General features: G+C 32.1%; 3 protein-coding genes across 3 annotated transcripts; all 3 read right to left on the reverse strand.

The window, feature by feature from the left end:
• Positions 1 to 319: 319 nt before the first annotated feature.
• On the reverse strand, positions 320 to 2,399 carry LOC145077154 (uncharacterized). Its single transcript, XM_079022927.1, has 6 exons — positions 2,252 to 2,399; positions 1,885 to 2,092; positions 1,722 to 1,792; positions 1,441 to 1,620; positions 1,265 to 1,358; positions 320 to 770 (listed from the first exon to the last, which is right to left on the reverse strand). Exons 2-6 carry the CDS (start codon positions 1,978 to 1,980, stop codon positions 555 to 557), a joined length of 657 nt encoding a protein of 218 aa, XP_078879053.1. The 5' UTR covers positions 1,981 to 2,092; positions 2,252 to 2,399; the 3' UTR covers positions 320 to 554.
• A 1,929-nt stretch (positions 2,400 to 4,328) lies between these two features.
• Positions 4,329 to 4,907, reverse strand: LOC145076466 (uncharacterized). The gene has a single exon (XM_079022334.1). It carries the CDS (start codon positions 4,905 to 4,907, stop codon positions 4,329 to 4,331), a length of 579 nt encoding a protein of 192 aa, XP_078878460.1.
• A 3,535-nt stretch (positions 4,908 to 8,442) lies between these two features.
• On the reverse strand, positions 8,443 to 12,675 carry MEE13 (myosin heavy chain-like protein). The gene is made up of 18 exons (XM_079021108.1): positions 12,519 to 12,675; positions 12,137 to 12,221; positions 11,910 to 12,003; positions 11,724 to 11,832; positions 11,612 to 11,650; positions 11,448 to 11,531; positions 11,293 to 11,354; positions 11,106 to 11,208; positions 10,860 to 11,012; positions 10,717 to 10,785; positions 10,569 to 10,625; positions 10,224 to 10,469; positions 10,070 to 10,153; positions 9,881 to 9,991; positions 9,727 to 9,797; positions 9,461 to 9,628; positions 9,286 to 9,379; positions 8,443 to 8,800 (listed from the first exon to the last, which is right to left on the reverse strand). Exons 2-18 carry the CDS (start codon positions 12,195 to 12,197, stop codon positions 8,564 to 8,566), a joined length of 1,842 nt encoding a protein of 613 aa, XP_078877234.1. The 5' UTR covers positions 12,198 to 12,221; positions 12,519 to 12,675; the 3' UTR covers positions 8,443 to 8,563.
• Between the last annotated feature and the right edge of the window lie 882 nt (positions 12,676 to 13,557).

Consider the following 13,557-nt stretch of genomic DNA (forward strand, 5'->3'; position numbering starts at 1 on the left):
AAGCATTTGGGCTTATTTGGAATGTATTCAGGATCTTGACATTTTTTTAACGGCGAGTTAGTATATGTTTGGAATTGAACCCAATACCTTTTTATTAGAAACATCTTATTAGACATCTTGTTAGCCAAGTGGGTTGGCCCCAATTTGTCTTCAAGATATGGACATTAGGAAGCGTTGATCATTATGTCAATGAATAACAAGGACCTTTTTATTCTCCTCAGTTTCGAACATATTTTCCCAATGATTTTCGACCTCGTTCTTTAAATATGTCCCAAAAGAGGTCATATGCACTTTTCTAATGGCATATATAATAGTTAAATTAACGAAAACTTAGTACATATTTTTTTCAAACTTGTGACCTTTATGTTTCTTCTATCATACTCCATACTCCATATCACTACTTATAGGATTACAGCTGCTAAAAAAATTACTAAATAATCTTAAGTTAATAGCACACAAAAACAATATAAACATGGACCAAGGGATATGTCTATACAAACTATTCACCATCAAACCACAAACCAATTTATTATCTATCTATCTCTCTGTCTGTTTCAAGACATCGAGCTTTTTAATAGTTGTGTGGCTAAAATAAGCAACTCCACCATCTCAAAACCAGTTGCTGACACGGCATCAACTTTCCCCTCACTTGTATCCAACTCATCTGACCAACTTACAGGAACACAAACCGTCTTTAAAAGTTTTGCCTCTGTCTCAACATTTTCAATAATGTCTGAAACTGTATTCGATATTGAAACAGATTCTTTAACCTAACAAGTTTCACAACAATTTATTATTGATCAATTATCAAATATTCCAATATTTAATCTTTTAAGCGTACACTTCTTTTTTTTTCAATCTAAATTGAATATTGTAATTGTCTATTTATAAATGTGAAACGAACATTGTGACTACACTTACATCCCAAGTGTGAATTTTTTATTGTTATCGAACTTATAAGGTTAAAATATTTTTTTATAAGTTGATAACAATAATAAATTTGTTAGGACTTTGTAATTTAAAAAAAAAATTACCAAATTATATTTGTATTTGAGTTAACACTCCCTAGGGTTTTTTTTAGACTACAATGTTGTAATAGGAGGAAACAAACTTGGATGCTATAAGCTTATAATTAACAAATAAATGAAAGAATATTCGTGTTACTTGCATTTTACCTTACTTAACTCGATAGAAAAAATAAATATAATTTATATAATTAGGAGCATATAAATAAACTATATATTAACATAAATGAAATTATTACCTTAATGAGTGATAAACGAAGTCTACGAACTGTACTAGCTAAATGTTCCATGCTTTTCAAGGTCTCCATGTGTGATATATATTCAACCTTCATTCTGCATAACATATTATCTAAATATATAATCAATAAAAGAATATAAATACATGAAAAATTAAAAAACAAGAAAATCCACAAACTTTGCAAAATCCGTGGTAGCACTAGAACTGTTCTTGCTGATATTTTGTGCATAATCTTGTTGAGGATAAAAGCACTCGCTAAAGTATGTCTTTTTTAACAAACTTTTTAATCTTCCATCTTTATCATGAATCATGTTTTTCTCTTCTTTATCAATTACAGGCTTATCCTCATTGAGTTTCCTATAGTCATGTCACAAACTCTAAAATCATAAATAAATAAATAAATAAAAATGTTGGATGAAAATTATTGTTTAAAGACGGAAAAAAAGAATTAAACATACTCTTGTAGTAGATTGTATTCCTGCTTCAATTGTGCCAATTCCATAAGAGCAACCACCTTTTCATTTGTTACCTATTCAAATATTGTACACATAAATATAATATGAAACTAATAATATTATAACAACTATTGAATTAAAAAAAGGGAATGAACATGAAATTTACTCGAGTTAAATTTTTTTGTAGCGTCTCCATTTCACTTTCAAGAGCTGCTTTTTCGTCGCTCTCTAACAAATATCTCTCTTTTAGGGTGTTCCACATGATGATTTTAGCAATTAAATTTTATTCCTCTATTTTTGCGCTGTCTTTGAACCCTTTTAATTAAAACTTGAAAGTCCCACAAAATATTTCATGCAAGCATTCACGTCGTATTCTGAATGTCACAAAAAGTAATAGTGATCATCAAAATTACAGCGTAATCAATGAAACTTAAACTAGGTTAAACAATAACATATTGTGTAATTTTTGAACATGGTGAGATGCAAAACCCTGTGGATGTAAAATTAGGGCATATAAGAGCAAATAAAGTTACCTGAGGAGAAAAATTCGAAGCCCAAATAATCAGAATTAATCAGATGAACGAGAAGGAAGAAAGACAGGTTCTTGTTCGTTTATTGCTTCCTGGCGGGAGAGGGCTTCTATATTAATGAATTTGCTTTTTGTTTCATTTCTTTTTCGTCAACAAAATAATGAACTTTAGAAAATAAACAATTAAAAACTGAAAAACATGATTACTTTTAGATGAAAGATACCATTATATAAGATAAGAGTAAATTACATGAATGGTTCCTATCGTTTAAGTTAATTTGTTTGTTTGGTCTCTAACTTATTTTTTTAACTTGGAAGGTCTCTACTGTTTGTTTTTGTTACGCGTTTGCTCATTGTTTTACCTAAAAAGACTATTTTACCTTTAATTTTTTAATTTATTTAAATAAACACACCCACAACCCTACCCTCATCAGTTTACCTTATCTACCTTACTATTTTTTCCTATTTAAATAATAGTCTTTTCAGGTAATACATGATCAAACACGTAACAAAAACAAATAGTAGGGACCAAGCGCGTAACAAAAACAAATAATAATGACATTCCGAGTTAAAAAAATAAGTTAGGGATCAAGCGCACAAATTACCACAAACCATAGGAACCATTTGTGTAATTTACTCATAAGATAAAGATATTTAAGGGTGTTTGAGGTCACGACTAGTTAATCTAGTTTATTTTTCGAATTTTTTGAATTTTTTAAATTGTTTTGTTTGACTAGCTTAACGTAGCTTATTTTTTGAATTTTTTAAATTGTTGTGTTTGACAAGCTTAAAAATAGTTTATCAGCTAGCTTTTCATGAGTGTTTTTAAAAAAATTCTTAATATGCTGTTAATTAATTATAGAAAAAAACATATTCTTTTAAATGTTTTTTTATGTTATTTTAAATCTTTCAGCTAACTTATCAACTAATTTTATCAAACTTGATTTTTTATCAATTAGTTTTTCAGCTATCAGCTAATGTTCCAACTATCTAGTTTTTCAGTTAAATGTTATTACGCCAAACATAGCATTAGTAAGATTCCAGTTTTTTTCTAAGACTAAGTTATTTTTAGTCGTAAGTGTTTAACATTTCTAGTTAATTAAAGTTCAAATACTTATAGAGTAATATGGATTATAATTTTCTCATATGTATATTCATGTATATCATCTGGTGTTCTGTATTTTGTACAGTTGATGAAAATAGGATTTTTGTTTAAAAATAATAATAATAACTTCACGGTGCATTATTTATCAGCGAAATTACCTTTTTAAAAAATTTTACATTTGGAACCAACAAAGACAAGAACATTGTAAACTTAGCAATTAGCAAGCAAATTAAAATGCAAACTTCTTTCACTTTTATTCTTTTAGGTGATTCCCTTCATAGTTTTGTTTGCTTCCTTCCATAATAGGTAGAGGTAAGAAAAAAACCGAGCTTAATTTGATGTTTAAGACTACTAGGTATGGGCAACATGTTATTACATGTTACCACACCCAAAAAATGTCATGTCAGCATCCTACTCATACATGGGTGTTATAACACCCAAGGTGGAAATGGGCAACATCTAATAACATGTGATAACACCAATTATTTTCTATTTATTTTTTATTTTATTTTTTTTGATGTTTTTTTTTCTATATTTCGAATTTGTTTTTTTTTATTTATATTTTAAAAGTAAAAATAAAATTTTAATAAAACTTAAAGTAAAAACAACATTAAAAAATTACAACAAAACACAAAAAGATTTAAAAACCTAAAAAGCAAAAAAATAAAAAATAAAAAATAAATGATAAAACCTACATTTTTTGGCCTAAAACTATTCATTTTCGTTTCCGTGACCAACAAAGATGTAATCTGCCAAGTTTTCACGGAGTTGCTTGTGCTTTCACTGATTTTGAATATCAACCACTCTATGTAAATATTCTGATGTCCCTGGTTGAAATTGCACATGTCTTGGCTCTGTAGGCGAATACGTTGCAATATTGCGTCCTTTATCTTCGACAACCATGTTATGCATTATGATACATGCATACATGATATATCGTAGAGTATCTAACTCAAAGGTATCGCTGCATGTTTAATTATGTGTCTTTCAAAACCCCAAAAGCACATTCAACATCCTTACGTGCTCCTTCTTGTCGTCTCTTGAAATATTTGTCCCTTGGATCTATTAGGTGTCGAAATGCCTTCACAAACGTGTAATATTGTGGATATATTCCCTCTGTAAGGTAATACCCAAACTTATATTCGTTTCCATTCACTGTGAATGGAGCATCCAGGGCTTTTCCTGACAAAAGATTGTCAAATATTGGTGATTGATCAAGAACGTTGACGTCGTTGATAGAACCCGCACCCCAAAAAAAAGCATGCCAAATCCATAAATCTTGTGAAGCAACAACCTCTAAGACCAACGAAGGCGCTCCATGATGACCACTCGAATACTGGCATTTCCACGCCACGGGGCAATTTCTCCATTTCCAGTGTGTGCAGTCAATGCTCCCAAGCATACTCGGAAAACCATGTTTTTCTTCATGCGCCGCATATAGTTGTTGCATATCATGCAACGAAGGTTTGCGTAAGTATTGGTCACCGAAGGTTTCAACAACACCTCTTGCAAATAAATACAAACTTTCTTGTGTGGTCCTCTCAGACATTCTCATTGTAACGACCCGTCTCCGGTATGATAATTCCTTGGTATTTATTTTGAAGTTTTGCAAGAGGGACTCGGCGAGTTCATAGCCTGACTCGCCGAGTAGGGTCGGGATTTCGAGCACGTGTTAGCTGGCGACTCGGCGAGTCTGTCCGTCTGGGAGAAACCCTAAATCCCCGGGTTGCCCACTATTTAAGCCGCCTTATAGCCCCCAATCTCGCCTCCTTCACCCTCAAAAGCTGTGAGAAAACCCTAATTCGTTCTTGAGTGATTCTAAGTGATTTTGTGTGCATTTGTGAAGGCTTGAAGAAGGAGAAGAAGAAAGGAGCAAGGAGAAGGATTGTAGAGCAGAGATTCAAGGGAAAGCAAGAGTTCTTTGAGCCGGGGAGATACCGGAGCAGTAGCAGTTAGCTTCCAGAGCCATACACTCAGCAGCCAGTTCACGAGGTGAGTTTCCTTTCGGTAGGAACGGGTCTACGGTCATAATGCCGGCCCGTTTAATTATCAGTAGTTCCGGACTTTGGTCTGATGCAGTAGTTAGTGTGCTTGATGTCTTTGTGATACAAGCATGTTTGTGTTATGTGTTCCGGACTCTGTTCCGATGCAGTATACAGTTTATGTGTTTATAATAGTTGTTATATTTTATGCTATGCCATGATCAGTCAGTTCCGGACTTCGGTCCGATGCAGTTAGTTTCGGACTCCGGTCCGATGCAGTTAGTTTCGGACTTCGGTCCGATGCAGTCAGTTCCGGACTTCGGCCCGATGCAGTTAGTTCCGGACTCTGGTCCGATGCAGGGGACAAGGTCCCAGTCAGTTCCGGACTTCGGTCCGATGCAGTTAGTTCCAGACTTCGGTCTGATGCAGTGGGCAAGGCCCAGTATGTGCTTTATATATGTATTGTGTGGTATGTGGTAGTTTGGGGGAGCTCACTAAGCTTCGTGCTTACGGTTTTAGTTTTGGTTTCAGGTACTTCCGCTAGCAGAGGGAGGAGCTCAGGATGATGGCATCGCACACACCACAGCTTCAGCTTTTATCCTGGGAGTTGGTTTAGTTTTGATTTTTATATGACATGGATATGATACAGTTTTCCGCACAGTGTTGTTTTTATTATGTTTGGGATACATCACGTATGGTTTTTTTTATATATGACACTCAGATTATGGTTTTTTTTTAGTTATATTGAAAAATGAAATTTTTGGGTCGTATTTTTGGGTCGTTTCACTCATATAATCGTCAACAGAATCGGACGACTCTCTCATTGCCATAAGTTTTATTGCAGCAACACATTTTTGCAACCCTGTGAAGCCTCGTTTGCCTCTAGCATCATATCTTATTTGGAAAAATTCATACCTAAATAAATATTAAACATGTAAAAATTGTATTTATTTTATCTAAAAGTGACATTTTATAGATTATAAAAATTGAAACAAACAATACCTAAACAAATATTAAACATGTAAAAATTATATTTATTTTATCTAAAAGTGACATTTTATAAATTATAAAAATTGAAACAAACAATACTTAAATAAATATTAAACATGTAAAAATTGTATTTATTTTATCTAAAAGTGACATTTTGTAATTTATAAAAGTTGAAACAAACGATACCTTGCTTCCATAGCGTTGGCTATCCTTTCAAAGACATTTTTTCGCAAACGGAATCTTCTTTTGAAATCGCTTGGCTGGTAGACACAATTTTCGGCAAAGTAATCGTTAACTAGCCGTCTATGCCCTTCCTCATGATCTCTATTTAACGTTGCACGTCGCGTGAGTAGTGGAGTTGGATCTGGCTGTAGTAGATTGTCTGTATAATATTGGTACATCATAGTCACGTACAAATCGTCTTCGTCGTTATCATCGTTGTACGGAAGAGCCGGACGATTCATATTTTGGTTTTGAAATATTGAAAGAATTATGTAGTTGAAATATTGAAATATTGAGAGAAATTTATGTTTTTTGTATTTAAAAATGATATAAGTTGTATGTATTTATAGTGTAAAAAAAAGATTTTAATTAGTTACCGTTTGAAAAAAACGGTCGAAATTGTGACTGTTTGCTTCAATTATACACGTTATGGCTCATTGTCGTGATAACATTTGGTAACATAACACCTAATAACGGCAAGCCGAGGCGGTGTTCCACCCATTATGGCGCCGTTATTAGGTGCCATGTCACCTATAACGGGAAGCCCTGTTGCCCACACCCATCCCTCTAACATATCCCAAGCCCATTCCAAGTTTTGTAGGAGAGCGTCCCAAAACCAATCATGGGCTTTAACCAGGGCCAATCAAGAAAATCCTAAACGAGGCCACATAACCTATTTACAAAGCACGAGCAATTTTAGATGATTTTTTAAAAAAAAAATTACTAAAACTTATTAAATTATAAAACTCTTCGTGAATTTGAGAAGGAATATTCACCAAATGACCGCTTTTCATGCTTAAATAAGTAAATATTACAAAATATCTTTTGTATTGGAAAAAGCCTAAATGACCATTGAGTTCGAAAAATGACATTTTCGAGCTTCGATTCTCAAACACTAATTTTTTGAAAAAAAGAAATTTTGAAGATTGTTTCCATCGATTTTCTAACCCATTATGAGTTTTGGAGCTGTAGTTCTGATAACGGTATTTCACAGTTTCAAACGGGTCAAAATATTCACATTTGAGTCTTTTTGTTGATCTATTTAACGATGAACTTTATATAACTTTAAATGCTCAACATGTTTCAACTTTTAAATTTCCAGGATGTCATGGAAAGCAATATATCGGTGTATAATTATTTTCCAAAGTGCACATATAATTTTGGTGTAAAATGTGTAGTTTGTGAAATCATGTTTTTCTCAACTTAGTTGTTATCAAACCATCAGGTAAAGAAGACGGTCATGAAGGAGTTACAAGCCAATGACTTGTAACGTGCTGTCTGGAATAAGTGCATAACAAGTAGTTGAAACTTAGTCTTAATGACAGAGTTATCCTAACAAGAACCTTACAGATCGGTTCGTACCCACCCGAACTTTTTTTTTTCTTTTTTTTCTTTTTTTGTAAACAAATGCCAAAAAACCAACTTGTAAATTGTCATATGTGGGTTTCAATTGAAACAAGAAATTGTCTAAAAATTATATAGTTCACGATGCGATAAGCATGTCAGACTAATCTCTCATATAAGTTGTCATCGTTCAAGAAGTGTTTATTCCTAAACCTTTAAAGATATTGTTATTTAACCATTTGTCCTTATGGGGAAACTATTATAACATGTACATATTTGTTTATGAGTTATAATATATACTCATTAATTTCAATAATTCATTATATTTTTGTAAGTAATACTTTTACATTTATCTTGTATAAATTAAAAAAATTGCTACCAAGTAACACACAAGTTACATATAACCAACATATATTACTGTTGTTGGTTGTAGTAAAGGCCACATGGTTGTAGTAAAGACCTCACATGTGTAGATTTTTTTATGGTTTTTTGGTTTATTTCATTCTCTATAGCCCTACCTATAGGATTACAGCTACTAAATAAACTAGTAAATAATCACAAGACACAAAAACAATATAAACATAAAACAAACAATTTGTCTATACAAACTATTCACCATCAAACCACGTAAACCAAATTATTATCTATCTGTCTGTCTATCTATCTGTCTGTTTCAAGAAAGACAGACAGTCTTTTCTTTTAACAGATGTGTGGCTAAAATAAGCAACTCCACCATCTCAAAACCAGCTGCTGACACACCATCAACTTTTTCTTGACTCGTATCCAACTCAGTTGCTGACCAACTTACAGGAACACAACTCCCAAGAGCCGTCTTTAAAAGCTTTGCTTCTGTCTCAACATTTTCAATAATGTCTGGAACCGTATCCGTATCCGTATCCGATTCTTTAACCTAAAAAAGTTTCACAACAATTTATTATTCATAAACTATCCAAAATATTCTTTTTTTCTTGTATTTTACCTTAACTTGATGGACAAAAATAATAGAGTAAATTACACGAATGGTCCCCTATGGTTTGGGGCAATCTGCACGTTTGGTCCTTAACTTTTTTTAACTCGGAAGGTCCCTACTGTTTGTTTGTTGCCCGCATGGTCCCTGTGTTACATAAAAAGACTATTTTGCCCTTGATTTTTTAATTTATTTAAATAAACACACCCCCAACCCGACTTCCACCTCACATTACTTTACCTTACCAACCCCACTTTATTTAAATAAATTAAAAAATCACGGGCAAAATAGTCTTTTTAGGTAAGACAAGGACCAAACGCGCAACAAAAACAAATAGTAGAGACCTTCCGAGCTAAAAAAAGTAAGTTTGGGACCAAACGTGCAAATTAACTCAAAATAATATAATTTATATAATATAAAATGATTACCTTAATGAGAGACAAACGAAGTCTACGAATTGAATTAGTTAAATGCTCCATGCTTTCCAAGCTCTCCTTGAGAGATATATATTCAACTTTCATTCTACATAACATATAATAATAATAAACATATAATCAATAAAAAAATAAATATAAATACATGAAAGAAAGAAAATCCACAAACCTTGCAAAATCCATGGTAGCATTACAACTTTTCTTGCTGATATCTTGTTGAGGATTAATCCATTGACTAAAATATGTCTTTTTTAATAAACTTTTTAATCTTCCATCTTTATCTTGAATCATGCTTTTCTCTTCTTTATCGATTACAAGCTTATCATCATTCAGTTTCCTATAGTCATGTCACAAACTCTAAAATCATAAATATTTTTTTTAAATGTTGAATGAAAATTATTGTTTAAAGACAAAAATAAACAATTAAACATATACTCTTGTAGTAGATGGTATTCTTGCTTCAATTGTGCTAATTCCATAAGAGCAACCACTTTTTCATTTGTCACCTATTCAAATATTCTACACATAAATATAATACGAAACTAATAATATTATAAACAAATTATTGAAGTAAATAATGAAATTGTACTTGATTCAAATTTCTTTGTAGCTCCAACATTTTACTTTCAAGAGCTGCTTTTACATTGCTTTCTAATAAATATCTCTCTTCTTGTTGTGATAGAAGCAACAATGCTGAAACCTGAATAAAGTTTAACCTTTTTAATAAAAAATGAAAACCCCACAAAAAATTTTATATTTTTTATATATAAACACAAACCTTCTCTTGTAATGCTTGAGCAAGTGGTTCAGAAGCATCCCCTAATTCAGAACTACAGCTTTCTTGTAATTCAGAAACATTTTCCTACAAAAATGTAAAATAGAATTTTATATTTTATCTTTATTACATTAAAAAATAAATAAATATTATATACCTTAGTAATAGTATCTGAACCAATATCAGGGCTTATATGTACATCACGACAATCATTTTCTTGAGGAGATAAATGTTTAAGTTCTTCATTTATATTAATTTGCCCCATATTTTCTTTAATAAAATCAATAACTGATTTAAACTGAGAAAATTCCTCTTGAAGCAAATTTACAATATCAACCCTGTGTTGAGAATATAAACCACGTAAGACAGATATGTCCCCCTTCATCTTTTCTTCCAAAAAGATCTGTATTCAAATAAAAAAAGAAATTATAACTTATCAAGAATTTAAACATCATAAGTTTACTTATCATTTATCAATGAAGATTTGATCAATTGATCTCACTTTCTTGTTTTTTAAATCACGAACAACTTTCTTTAAATGTTTCTCAATCTCCAATCCCTGTTTCCCCAAAAAATAAAAAGGTAAAAAGTTAAGTAAAATGACAATAATACCCTTTTAAAATTTGTACAATTTCATTAAAATGTTTTACCATTTGTAACTTGCTTCGAAGATTGATTACAGATTTTCTCAATGCCTCCACTTCTTCCTCTAATGCAGTCTGTCTAAATGAAAAGTCAAAAATGTTGAAAGTTTAAATTACTAAATTGCCATTACAAGTTCTCTATAACTTACAATGTATTTACTGGTTGATGTTTCCTCATCTTGTCTATTGAAACTCCACATGTCTTCTGAATCATTCAGTAAAGTGATACACTTTTCTTCCAAATTAACATCATTGTATTCGTTTGAAGAATGTTGTCTGATGTCATACAACTTAGTGATCACCTATAACATGTAAAATGATAATCTTTAGGTGTTTTTTTCATCGAACATGTATTTAACTATTTATAGATAATGTAGCCAATGTAAATTAATCACCTGTTTGAATATTTCATTTTCCTTCTTTTGATTTTCTAGATCAGTCTGAAGGGTAGCTGAAAATTTCTTTTCTTCAAGAACAATTGAGGTGAGTTCTTCTATCCTGGTTTATATAAAAACTTTAAAAAACATAACAGAAATGAATAAAAGATAATGCCTTTTTGAAGTATAAATATAAAGTTCTTACTTTTGCTGGATAATTCCCAATTCTTGTGTTGCAAGTTCCTCTTTTTCTTTGGCTATTTCAGCCTATCAGAATTCAGAACCATATACACGATTCAAATTACAGGATTTATAGAATAACAATTTATGTAATTAATAGATAGAATCAAGAAACTAGACCTCCATTATTGCATTATCACGTTCAGAGAATGCAGCACCAACACAGCCTTGGAAAAATTTAATCTGCTTCTCTGCTTCTAAGCTCTGAAGAGGTTAAAAAGACGAAATTAACCTCACTAGAAACAAGTTGATATGTATTCCAACAAGCATATATATACACTAACCTTCTTAAGCTCTGAAGCATGTAGATCAGCTAACTGGTTCTGTAAAAAGAAATAGCATTATAGTAGTGATGGATGTGAAATAAGAAAAGTAAAATGACAGAATTGACCTTACTTTGATAAGGTAAGACTGTGAAAGCTCTTCTTGGAGATTTACATTCTCTCGCAGACAAGAAGTTAACTTTTTCTTCAAATCATCTATTTCCTGCTCCAGACCAGCTGTCCTAATTGAGTATTAATATCACAATTAAAGATTGTTACAATGGGGAAATGTGTTCATAGTTTTTGTATGATGATGTACCTTTGAAAATGCATTCTTGTAGCAACAGCAGCGTAACTAGGTCCAGCATGTTGCATACACATTTGTTCGATATCACTCCGTAGTTCATTTCGTTCTACAAAGCAAAAATCGCAAGAAAGAAATTTATAACAAGTAGAAATTCAAATCAGTTTGTATTTGATTTGAGATAAAGTGAACGATGTTCTAAAATAACGAAAACATAGAAAAAAAAAAAACAGAGCACAAACCTCGCTCCAATACTTCAATGCGAGAAAGCAAAGCGGCTCGATCTTCTAACCTTTCATCCATGGTCGCAGATTCCTATAACACAAACTAAAAGTAGAATAATTATCACTAGGGATACAAAAACAATAATCAAAACAAAAAAGACCTTCATCCAGTAATCACCATGGATAAAAACTTGCTTAATTGAAATCATATATGAATTCAGGCAAGCATTCATGACATATTTTGAATGTCACAAAAAGGTAACAGGGATCTTCATCAAAATTACAGCTTAATCAGTGAAATTCAAACTAGGTCAAACAATATTGTGTAATTTTTTGAAGACGGTGAGATGCACAACCCTGCGGACGTAAAATTAGGGCATATAAGAGCAAATAAAGTTACCTGAGGAGAAAAATTGGAAGCCCTAATAATCAGAATTAACCAGATGGACGAGAAAGAAGAAAGAAAGGTTCTTGTTCGTTTATTGCTTCCTGCCAGGAGGGGGCTTCTATATTACTGAATTTGTTTTTTGTTTCGTTTCTTTTTCGTCTAACAAAAATAATGAATTTTGGAAAAGAAAAAGGAAACAATTAAAAACTGAAAAACGTGGTTAGTCTAGATGAGACATACCATCTTAAGTCTTAACCCAATAAGAACTCGATACACGTAAACAGTTTTAGCAAGGTGGTGTTTGTTTTTATCGAGGAAATCGACAAATCGGTCTTTTTCTATATTTGCATAATAAGATGTTAATCAAAAGTTTTTTTTTAATGTTTTTAGTCTTTATAAAAAAATTGTTTTTTAAAGTCTTCATAAAAAAACATGTTGGTATTGGTGTTGTTGGTGGAATGGTGGCGGAGAAGATAGTGGTCAAGGTGGCAGATTCGGAAGTGGTGGTGGTGGAGGAATTATCGAATGCGGTGGCAAGGTTACGGAGGCGGTAATGGTGGCAAACATGGGGTGGATGTAAAGGTGGCAGAAGTGGAGACAAAGGTGGTGACAGAAGAGATGGCAAAGGTGATGATGTCGGTGGAGATGGTGACGGCGACAATAGCAACAACAACAACAGTGTTTGAGGCACGATAGTGGCGACGGTGGTGACAGCAGTGGTGGCGGAAACAAAAATATCACATTATGGTTAGAACTTAAAAAACATCGTCCAAAATCATAATCTATTTTTTATGAAGAAAAAAAATATGTCAAAAAGACATTTTTATGTCTGGTTTTCTAAAAATCAAATAACTTTTCATCAAATGTCTTTATGTCCGTATACATAAAATGTCAAAAAGACATTTTGCCAAAAAAAAAAAAAACAAATATCACCAAAGAGATTTCAATTTGCTTAGTTAAAGAGATTGACGTCATAAAACACAAAAAATAAACGACTAATATTAAAATCAGAAATCTCAACTCGAAAATGACATATTTACTTATATGCATT

Source organism: Lactuca serriola, chromosome 9 (genome assembly GCF_051521515.1).
Source record: "Lactuca serriola cultivar US96UC23 chromosome 9, Lser_US96UC23_V15, whole genome shotgun sequence".
In the NCBI taxonomy this organism is placed as follows: Eukaryota; Viridiplantae; Streptophyta; class Magnoliopsida; order Asterales; family Asteraceae; genus Lactuca; species Lactuca serriola.